This window comes from Oxyura jamaicensis (genome assembly GCF_011077185.1).
Source record: "Oxyura jamaicensis isolate SHBP4307 breed ruddy duck chromosome 12 unlocalized genomic scaffold, BPBGC_Ojam_1.0 oxy12_random_OJ72063, whole genome shotgun sequence".
NCBI classification, from domain to species: domain Eukaryota; kingdom Metazoa; phylum Chordata; class Aves; order Anseriformes; family Anatidae; genus Oxyura; species Oxyura jamaicensis.
In genome coordinates, this window is record NW_023304286.1 from 1 (window position 1) to 10498 (window position 10498).

At 72.1% G+C, this 10498-nt stretch overlaps 2 protein-coding genes across 2 annotated transcripts in view; both read right to left on the reverse strand.

Annotated features, from left to right (window-relative positions):
• Positions 1 to 173: 173 nt before the first annotated feature.
• Positions 174 to 5388, reverse strand: LOC118157832 (laminin subunit beta-2-like; the record flags this gene model as incomplete). The annotated part of the gene is given in 18 exon segments (XM_035312324.1): positions 174 to 316; positions 486 to 607; positions 687 to 845; positions 924 to 1076; positions 1172 to 1328; positions 1552 to 1631; positions 1745 to 1857; positions 2297 to 2476; positions 2557 to 2745; positions 2979 to 3099; positions 3188 to 3390; positions 3924 to 3987; positions 4062 to 4250; positions 4348 to 4421; positions 4601 to 4631; positions 4633 to 4737; positions 4815 to 4987; positions 5200 to 5388. Coding segments are annotated over 18 exon segments (2311 nt in total), but the record flags the coding sequence as incomplete, so codon positions are not given.
• A 161-nt stretch (positions 5389 to 5549) lies between these two features.
• Positions 5550 to 10498, reverse strand: part of LOC118157831 (laminin subunit beta-2-like) — a gene marked incomplete at its 5' end in the record, with an annotated part of 5957 nt that continues 1008 nt past the window's right edge. Inside the window, 16 exon segments of the mRNA XM_035312323.1 lie at positions 5550 to 5826; positions 6020 to 6176; positions 6249 to 6425; positions 6715 to 6856; positions 6946 to 7153; positions 7238 to 7382; positions 7484 to 7687; positions 7820 to 8049; positions 8351 to 8535; positions 8607 to 8746; positions 8748 to 8903; positions 8905 to 8984; positions 9394 to 9490; positions 9567 to 9781; positions 9922 to 10146; positions 10228 to 10391. Of these exon segments, the coding sequence (XP_035168214.1) occupies positions 5693 to 5826; positions 6020 to 6176; positions 6249 to 6425; positions 6715 to 6856; positions 6946 to 7153; positions 7238 to 7382; positions 7484 to 7687; positions 7820 to 8049; positions 8351 to 8535; positions 8607 to 8746; positions 8748 to 8903; positions 8905 to 8984; positions 9394 to 9490; positions 9567 to 9781; positions 9922 to 10146; positions 10228 to 10391 (2659 nt within the window).

Below are 10498 nucleotides of genomic sequence, written 5' to 3' on the forward strand. Positions count from 1 at the left end.
GGGTATTCCTGCCTTTATCCCATTCACCATCCCCATCCCTAACCCCAACACCTCCCATCCCATCCCATCCATCCCATCCCATCCCATCCCATCCCATCCCATCCCATCCCATCCCATCCCATCCCATCCCATCCCATCCCATCCCATCCCATCTTCCCGCCCGTGCTGAGCACCAGGCCTGCCCCCCCCCTTTACCGAGTCGATGAGGATGAAGGCACCGGGGTGGCGCTGGGTGACGCCAGCGCGCTGCAGCCGCACGGTCACCTCGTACGGGGTGCCGGGCTCGAAGCAGAAGGGCCGGGACAGCAGCACGTACCTGTGCAGAGGCAGCCCACCTTCCTGTCCCTGTCCTCATAACCCCATCCCCTCATCTACGTGGTGGGACTGTTGCTGTTCCCATCCCCATCCCCATCCCCATCCCCATCCCCATCCTATCCCATCCCATCCCCATCCCATCCCCGTCCCGTCCCCGTGCCCGTCCCCACCTCTGGCTGTGGGGCAGGCTCTCCCGGTACATCTGCTCGGAGGGCAGCAGGTTCCCGCAGCGGGGGCTGGTGGGCAGCGCCCGGGAGCTGACGCTCACCACGGCCTCCCAGTCCTCGGCCGACTGCGGCGAGAGGCGAGAGCCCATCAGCACCGGCTGTGCCGCGCGGTGCGTGCCGGGGCCGTTCCGCGGCTGCGCTCACCTCGGGCTCGTAGCGCAGCAGCAGCTCGTACTCCATGGGGTAGGGCACGTCGTCCACGTGGAAAGTCAGCCCGGCCCCGTCCCGCACGCGGGCGAACCCCGAACCCGTCCAGGTCACCATGCGCCCGGCCCCGTCCCGCAGCACCGGCTCCACGTCGGGCTGGGCACGGCACCGGCACGGCTCAGCCCCGGCCCCTGGCTGTGCCCCGCCGTGCCCCCACTTCCCCCCGGCACTCACCTTGGGGGGCTGCTGGCGGCTGCGGCGCAGGGGTGCGCGGGGCTGGGGGGCACGGTAGGGGCTGCGCTGGGGCCGCGGGCGTCCCTTCCGCCCTGCCGGCTCCCCGGGGCGGTGCTGGGGGCAGTCCTGGGGCACCTCCGCACGCACGGCGCCCTGCGGGGATGGGGACAGCCGTGCACGGGGACAGCCACACATGGGGCACGGGGACGGCCATGCGTGGAGCACGACCCCGGGCTGAGGACACTCACTGGGAGCTGGGGATGGCCGGGCCCGTGTCCCGTGGCTTGCTCGGCCTCGTAGGTGTAGTGGTCGAGGGGGGCGCAGAAGAAGCCGGGCTGCACCTGGTCGCACTGCCGGCCCATGAGGTGGGGGCGGCACGGGCAGGCCCCGTCCTCCATGGAGCACCTGGGGTGACCGTCCTGTCCCTCCGTCTGTCCTTCTGTCCGGCTCTGCCCTCACCTGTCCCTCCCTCCCTGCACCCCTCCCTCCATCTCCAGGGTTGGAGACCCCCTCCCTCCATCCCCTTCTCTCCCCAGCCCTGTCCCCATCGCCCCCTCCCTGCCTGACCCCCCAGCCCTGTCCTCATCCCCGTCCCACCCGGTCCCCGTGCCCGGCCGTGGGACCCCACCGGTTGCTGTAGGCTCCCCCGAAGTCGCAGGAGCAGGGCCGGCAGCCCCCCACGTCGTAGCTGAGGCCCCAGAACTCGGGCTGCAGCGAGATGGGGGAGATGTGGGGCAGGCGTGGGGCCGGCCGGGCCCTGGGGGGGTGCCGGGCCAGGGAGCAGGGTGCGTGGGGCAGGGCCGTGGGGCCGAGGCACTCACCACGCACTGGCTGCAGGAGCGCCCGGCCACGAAGCGCTTGCAGTAGCAGTCCCCGCTGATGGGGTCGCAGGGGGAGCTGCCCGCCACCGTGCCCCGCGGGTCGCACCGGCACGCTGCCCGCCACACGCGCGTGCACACACACACGATGAGCTGGCACACGGCACCACAGCCCCCCCCAAACCCCACAGTGCTCCCAGAGGTGTTCAGCGACAGCCCCACAGCTCTCCCTCATTGTTCCATGCCCTTTTGTCCCCCACCACTCCATCCCCATCCCAGCCCCTCCATCCCAACCCCTCCATCCCCATCCCAACCCCTCCATCCCCATCCTCACTGCTCCATCCTTCCATCCCCACTTCTCCATTTCCATCTCTTCATTCCTCACCCCTCCATCCCCATCCCAGCCCCTCCATCCCCATCCTCACCTCTCCATCCCCCTCCCAAACACCCCATCCCAACCCCTCCATCCCCATCCCAACCCCTCCATCCCCATCCCAACCCCTCCACCCCCAGCCCCAGCCCCCTGCCCCCTGCCCACCCCCAGTCCCAGCTCACGCTGGCAGCCCTGTGGGTCTCCCTGGCTGAGGCCGTAGGCTCCGTGCCGGCAGCGGTCGCAGCGGGGCCCGGCCACGTTCTCCTTGCAGCGGCACTGCCCCGCGATCATGCCCAGCGCCACGTCCGTGTGCGCGTCGCAGGCGCCCCCGTCCAGCGAGCCCGCGGGGTCGCAGTCACACGCTGCGGGGACACCACGGGAGCTGGGGCTGGCGGCACCGGGGGGCGTGGGGCCGGGGGTGGTCGGGGCCGGGGGCACTCACGGGCGCAGGCGGTGGGAGCGCGGATGTCGGAGCGCGGGTGCCGGTAGTAGAAGGGCTTGCAGAGGTGGCAGCGGCGGCCCATGGTGTTGTGCTGGCAGCCGTCGCACACGGCCCCGCTGCTGTTCCCCGTGGCCAGGAACACGGCCATGTCGAAGTGGCAGCGCCGCGAGTGCTCGTTGCAGTCGCACCCTGCGGGGACACCACCGCGGCATGGCACGCGGCACCCCCAGCCCCCAAATCCTCCAGCAGCAGCAGCACCCCCCCGTCCCCAAACCCAAGCCACCGTACGCGGGATGCCGAAACCCCCAAGCAGATGTGCCGGGCCCCCAGGCCCCCTGGCAGAGTGCACGGGACCCCATTCCCAGCCCATGGGAGCAGGGTGGCTGAGTGCCGCGGCGCCAGCACCAGCGCGGGGCACTCACGGCGGCAGGCGTTGGTGCTGGAGCCCTCGGCCGGGCGCCAGGGCAGGTCGTGGTAGAAATCCTCGCAGCGCTCGCAGTTGAGGCCCTGCGTGTGGTGCTTGCAGACGCAGCGCCCGTGCACCTGCCAGGACACCGCAGTGAGGGGCTGCGGGACCGGGCACCGCATCCGCCCCGCTCCGGCAGGGCACGAGGGCTGCCGGCTCACTTACCATGCCGTCGGCAGTGGTGGGGGCCCCGCTGAGCGGGGCGCACTCCGAGGCGTGCCCGTAGCAGAAGCAGTTCCCGCGCAGCACCAGCTCGTACAGCGCGTAGTAGTACTTCTCCCGGATCTCCCGCCGCGAGTCCAGCAGGTCGTCCCCCAGCGTGTGCAGCTTGGTGAGGTTCACCCGCAGGTTGGTGACGCGCAGCAGGTCTGGGCAGGGCAGGAGGCAGCGGTGGCACGGGGCGGCCGGGCTGCTCACGGCTCCGCTTGCCCGTGCCCCCTGCGTGCCGTCGCGCCGGGCTGCGCGTGGCCGAGCGCCGTGGGGCTCCTGTGCACGCGGTCGCTGCGCCGTGCGCAACGCGCCGGGGTCCCAGCAGGGCAGGACGGCTCCCCGGGGATTGCAGCTTCCCAGCATCTCAGCCCTGCAGATTCCTCTCCCAGCCTAAATTTAGCCCTGGCTGGATGATTAACCCACGGCGTCCTGCTCCTGGTCCGATTCCTCTGCCCGCTACCACCCCCGTCCTGTCCATCTGCTCGGCGCTGGGCTGGGCACCTGCACGGCCGCCCCCGTTTCCCTTCGCTGGGCACCCTGCGGTGCCACCCGCACCCCGGGGCCAGCCGGCAGCCCCTGTGGGCTGGCTCCGTCCCCCAGCCCGCCGCGGGGCTCAGGGCAAGGGGAAAGCAGCCAAAATAGCGGCACCCAAAATAGAGCAGACAGGCGGGAGCCGGGGCTGGAGACTCACCCTGGATGGCAGGGCTGTAGGGGTCGCGGATGGGGATGGCGGGGTCCAGCACGCGGTAGATGACCTGCGGGGAGAAAGAGGGCGGTGAAGGGCTGGCAGGGTCCCCGAACCATCCCCCGGCACCGCCAGGGGCCTCACCTCCCCCTCGGTGGAGGGCTCGATGTCAGAGTAGCGGGACTCGCAGACGACGTCGTCGATGCGGCGCGGGGGCCCGCGGGGGACGTGGGGGAAGGCGGCGGCGCAGTCGTAGGCGAAGTAGCGGTACACCTTCCAGCTGCGCCCGAAGTCGGCCGAGCGCTCCACCAGCATGGCGGCAGGGCGGAAGGTCTGCGGGGCACGCAGCTGGGACGGGCGCCCGCGGGCTGCGGGGTCCCTCCCGTGCCCTCCCGTCCCCTCCCGTCCCGTCTCCCCCCCCGGCACCCACCTTGAAGGTCATGATGAGGTGGGTGAAGTGGAACTCAGCCTCCAGGTCCAGCTGGATGCTGACGTGCTCCACGCCTGCGTGGGGGTGGCACCCGTGACTGCGGGACCCCGGGGGACCCCGGCAGCCGGGGCTCGCCCTGCCTGGCCGTGGCGCAGGGGCGCGTCCGCGCCGGCTGAGTCACGGCTTCCTCGGCGTGGGAGGACGGGAAGCGGAGCCCCCCAGGGACGCCCCGCCGCCCCCGTCGGGCACTCACCGTTCTCCGACTGCCACCAGGCTTTCTTGGGGCGGGGGGGCGAAGGTGGTGACCACGTTCTCGATGCGGTGGCTGTCGGCGTTGCTGCGGGCGTCGTAGGGGCGCCGCGAGTCGCAGACGAAGCACTTCTTCTCCTCCTGCGAGCGGAGCGGGACGGGGTTGGCGGTGACCACGAGCCACCCCGTGCCCTGTCCCGTGTCCCCGTGCCGCTCACCTGGAGGTGGCTGACGATGCAGTAGGGCTGGGGTCGCCGCAGCCCGCAGGTGGACGAGGCGCTCAGGCGGGGGGCTCGCCCCACCAGCAGGTCCCCGGTGGCCGGGTAGCAGCTGCCTCGGGCGCAGCCCTGGGGGGCGTCGGGGGTGGCGGCGGAGGCGGCTCCCCCGGGCCCTGCGTGGGCAGCGGGTTGCTGAGGCCGGGTCCCCCCCTTCCCCGTCCCCTTCCCCCGGCTGCTCCCGGGCCGGGAGTGCAGCCCTGCCGGGGCCCCTTCCGCGACCGCCCGGAAATGCCCCGCCGGGACCGGACCCCCGCCCGCCGCCGGGCCCCGCTCCAGCACCGGGGGGATCCCGGGGGGAGTCCCGGGCCGGGGGGCGCGCACTCACCGGCCACCAGCGGGGCGAGGAAGAGGAGGAGGAGGAAGGCGGCGGGGGCGCGCATGGCGGCGGGGGGGAGCGCGCGGGGGGCGCTGGGCAGGTGGCACCCAAAGGGGGGGGTCCGTGGGGTGCCGGTGGGGGGTCCCGTGGGGTCCCGCCGCCCCTCTCCAAAGTTGGCCGCGGGCGCAGCGCTCGGGGCTGCGCGGACAGCGCGGGGCGGGTCCCGGCAGGGGCGGCCCACGCGGGGCCGGGCCGGGGCCGTGCCCGCCCTGCCGGAGGCGGGGGGCTCCGCGGGGATCGGCCACGCGTGACCGCGGCGTGGGGGTTTGGGGGGGGCGGCGATGGGCCGGACACGGGAAGCCGGGGCTCAGGGCTTTATTTGCAGGTGCAGCCGCGCTACAGACGCCCACGGGCTCTTTCCACGCGGCGTGGGGCCGTGTCCCGCGTGGGGCCGGGAGGGTTGCTTGGCACGGCCCGGCCCGGCCCGGCCCCGCGGAGCTCTCTAGCAGGTGGCGTAAGCGTTGGCCCGCTCCTGGATCTCCTGCAGCAGCCCCGAGACCTGCCGCTCCAGCGCCTGCAGCTGCGTCGCCTTGGCCGTCATCGCCTGCTCGTTGGCCCCGAAGTGCTGCTCCAGCTCTGCGGGGACAGGCAGCGTGGGCGCAGCGCAGGTGGCACCCCCTGTCCCTCCCTGCCACCCTCACCCACGGGGACACGTCCTGGGGTGTTCCGGGTGGGACGCGGGGAGCACGAGGGGAGACGTGCAAGGGGAGGTGGGCACTGAGCGGGGTCTGGGTGATGGGGAATGGCCCGCCCCGTGTCGCCCCCTTACCTTCCAGCTTCTTCTTGCTGCTGTTGGCCTTGTCCAGGAGGTCCCGGGCCTCCGCCGTCAGCTGTGTCACACGCTGCAGGGCCCCGCCGGACACCCCGGCCAGCCCGCTCACCCGGCCCTTCAGCAGCACGTAGCGCTGCGTCACCTGCTCCAGGTCCTGCGAGCACAGGGGCACGGTGAGGCTGAGCGTCCCGCACCTCTACCCGCCCGCTGCAGGGCTGGGGCTCACCTGGCTCAGCGTCCCCGAGGCGGCGGTGGCACGCTGCGCCCCCTCCTTGGCTTCCTGGGCCAGGCGCCGTGCGCCCTGTCCCCGCTCCTGCAGGGCGGCGACGCGCTGTGCCAGCTCCCGCAGCCGCCGCTGCAGCCGTGACTCCTTCCCCTGCAGCGCCTGCAGCTTGCGCTCCGCCTGGGCGGGCACGGGCATGGGCTGCTGGCGGGCACCGCGAGACGCCGTGCCCGAAACACCGGCCCTGCATCACCCCGTGCCCCTAGGGTACCTGTGGCACCGGCCCCATTACCGCTGCCGTGCCCACAGCGAGCAATGCCGTACATTGCTCTCCCCATGTACCTACCCCGTTACCCACAACGTGCCGCAGCGCTGACCCCATTACCCCCCGTGCACCCAAAGCACCCACCCCACTTGTCCCCCATCCCCAATATCTCCCCAGCGTTCCCGCAGCCCTGCTGCCCCTCACCTCCCTGGCGCTGCTCTCGGCGGCCCGGATGGTGTCCTTGGCGCTCTGCAGGGCGCTCCCTGCCACCGTCACCTGCGCCTGTGCCATCTGCAGCACGCGCTGCGTCCCTGCCAGCTCGTCCCTCACGCCCTCCGCTCGCTCCCTGCGGTGGCATCAGCAGCCGGGGTCTCCCACGGGTCTTGCAGGACAGCCCCCAGACCCCTGCCCAGCTGGCACATCCCCACCGCTCACCGGGCGTCCTGTCCCTGTGCCAGCAGCTCTTTCGCTGCAGCCAGCCCCTGCGCCGTGCTGTTCAGCACCGCGTCCACTCCGTCCAGCTGCCCGATGCTCTCCTGAATCTCCTGCAGCAGCTCCTGGATCCGGCCGGGGCTGCTGGGCAGGGAGATGTTCAGCACGTGCCGGGCCACCAGCTCGATGCTGCCTGGGTCTGCTCCCTCCTCTGTGGGGACACCGGAGCGAGGTGGGCTCAGGGCAGGCACAACGCCCGGTGCCGTGCCCGGTGCCCAGCCGGTGCCGGCCCTACCTGCCAGGAAGGCCTTGATGCGCCGGATGAAGTCCCGCAGCTGCGCCGTCGCCTTCTCGGCGCGGCTGCGGGCGGCTTGGGACCTCCCCAGTGCCTCCTCTGCTCGGCTGCGGGCACCCTGCGCCAGGTCCTGCACCTCCTGCATCTGGGGACACATGAGGGGACATGAGTGAGGCACCCGAGGGGGGCTAACAGGCAACAGGACCCATCGAGGGCACAGAGGGCGCACGGGGACACCACCCCTACCTTCTGTGCCACAGCGCTCAGCTGTCCCAGTGCCTCCTCCAGCTGCTGCGAGGCGTTGCGGGCGCTGCTCAGGGCTCGGGCTGACACGGGCAGAGCCCCCGAGCACCCCGCGCCCCCGCAGTGCCGCGTCCCCGCGCTGTCCCGACACAAGGCTCCCCCGCAGGGTGACTCTGCGCAGCTCCGGTCCCCGGGCGCCCCACAGATCTGCAGGGGTGCAAAACGGGGAGGTGGGGTGGGCAGAGCACATCGCATGGGGAGAGACCCCCGTCGGGGTGGCCACCTGGCTGAGGGGGGGTCTCCCCCCTGCGTCCTTTTACCCCCCAGTCCCACTCTCACCTTCTCATTGATCCTGGCCACGCTGAGTCCCGACACCCGTTTCTGTGCCTCCCGCAGGGATTTCCGCTGTGCGGCCGTGCTGCGGCGGAAGGCATCGCCCCGCTGCCGCAGCACCCGCTCGGCCGCCCGCCGCGTGGCCCGCGCCCCGCTCAGCTCCCCCGCCGTGCCGTTGGCCACCGCCTCTGCCTGCCGCGAGTCCCGCGCCGCCGCCACGATGCTCTGGTAGGACTCTGCGGGGGGAGGGTGTCCCACGTCCCCTGAGTCCCACCGCGTCCCCTGCATCCTGCTACGGTTCCATGTCACCCATGTCCCTACGTCTCACCGTGTCCCCGTGGGCTCACCACGTCCCCAGGATCTCCTGACTATCCAGAATCTCCTGTGTCCCACCACGTCCCCAGAGTCCCACCATGTCCCTAGGGTTTCTCTATTCCCAGGATCTCCCCGTGTCCCCGGGACCCTCCATACCCCCAGAGTCCCCAGCATCAAAGCATGGCCACCCCCACGTCCCCAAGCCCCTCGTGGGACACTCACCCCCAAACCCAGCTGCCGCCACGGTGCCGAGGACGCCCTGGAGGTGGGAGGTGGTTCGGTTGAGCCCCCCCAGCTCGCGGCTCAGCCCTGCCAGCCGGTCGCGGTGCCGCAGGTCTGCCTGCTCCAGCTGATCCAGATGTTGCTCCAGCTCCTGCAGCCGCTTCCAGAAGTCGTCCAGCTCCGTCCTGCGGGGGCACAGAGCTCTCAAACCCCTCAGGGAGACAAAACTCCCCCCCAGCCTGCAGCGCGCACTTGCCTGGTGCCATCCAGCTGCCCGGCCAGCTCCTGCAGGAGGGGGCTGCCAGCGCTGCCCCCCTCGCCCAGCAGCCGCTCCGCGCGCCCCAGGGCCTCCTCCAGGGCCCGCAGGCGGGGGCTGAGCGGGGGTGCAGACCCCCCCCTCACGCAGAGCCCGCGCCCGTGCCCCCAGGCGCCGCAGCCTGTCCCGCAGGCTGCCCAGCGCCACGTCCCAGCGCCCGAAGCAGGGGTGGCAGGGCGAGCAGCGGGGGAAGGCAGCCTGGTAGCCCCGCTGGCAGCTGTCGCAGCGCAGCCCCCCCGAAGCCCGGCCGGCACCGGCACTGCCCGCTGGCTCGGTCGCACTGCGGGCTCTTGGCGCCCAGCGGCTCGCACTCGCAGGCTGCGGAGATGGGGGCTGTCACAGCACGGCCTCCCCGGGGGTCCCTGTGTCCCCACAGTGCCACCGGGTCCCCTAGGTCACCCATGGCTCCAGGGTCCCACCATGTCCTCAGCATCCCACTGGGGCTCCAGGGTCATCCCCATCCCCAGGGTCCCACCACGTCCCCAGGAGCTCACTGTGTCCCCAGGGTCCCCATATGCCCAGCATCCCCCCATATCCCCATGACCTCCCACGTCCCCAGAATCCTACCACCCACCCAAGTTCCCCCCGTGTCCCAAGGGTGCACTATGTCCCCAGGATCACCCTGTGTCCCCAAGCCCTCTATCCCCACGCCCCCTCCTTCCCCAGCATCCCCACATCCCCGGACAGCCCAGAGCCCCCACACCCTGTCCCTGGGCTGTGCTCCCACCTCGGCACTGCTGCTCGGGGTCCCCCCAGTGATTCTCCTGGCACTGGGAGCAGACGCGGCCCCCAAAGCCGGGCCGGCAGTGGCACTGCCCCGTGACCTGCAGCGAAAGTAGGGTGCTCAGCCCCCTGCTCGCCCAGCCCTGGAGGACATAGGACGCATTCCGGGGGTCTCACCACATCGCAGGCGGGGTGAAGGGCGCGGGTGGGGTGGCAGCCGCAGGGCTCACAGCCCCCTGCTCGCCCCAGGCTCCAGAAGTGGGGTGCGCAGCGGTCGCAGCTCCTGCCCACCACGTGGGGCCGGCAGGTGCAGGCACCTGTGGCACGGTCACAGTCGCAGGCACCGGTGGCGCAGTAGGAGGCCAGCGTCCCCAGCGGGTCGCAGCTGCAGCCTGCAGGCGGTGGGCGAACACGTGGGGCACAGGCTGGGGGGCTCGGCCCCTTACCCCCACCCCAAGCCCCTGGAAAGCCCCAAAACACCGCACCCCCCATCCCCTGCGCAACCCCCACTTGTCCCCGGTCCCCTGCTCACGCCGGCAGCTGCGCTGCAGAGCGTTGCCGAAGTAGCCGTGCTGGCACTGGGCGCAGCGGGGCCCGGCGGTGTGGTACAGGCAGCGGCGGCACTGCCCCGTGCGGGGGTCGCAGGCCCCCGGGTCGCTGGTGTCGATGTTGTTGTTGCACTGGCAGGGCCGGCACGCTCCCCCCTCTGTCTCCGGCGCCCCAAAGTAGCCAGGGGAGCAGCGGTCGCAGCGTGGCCCTGCGGGGACAAGGGCTGTGGCACCGGGGTCTCACAGCCGCAGTGCCGGGGTCCCGCAGCACGGTGCCCGCTGCCCCTCACCGGCGTATCCGGGCGCGCAGAGGCACACGATGTGGTGCGTCTCCTCGTCGGCGTGGCAGGCACTCCCGTGGTAGTGCCGCGTGCCGGGGTAGCCGGGGCAGGGGCAGGGGCGGCACTGCTGCCCCGAACCCAGCACCGGGTCCCCGTAGTAACCATCCTGGCACCTGCAAGGGTGACAGTGAGGTTTGGGGGGGTTCATCTCATCCCATCCCATGCCATGCCATCCATCCCATCCCATCCCATCCCATCCCATCCCATCCCATCCCATCCC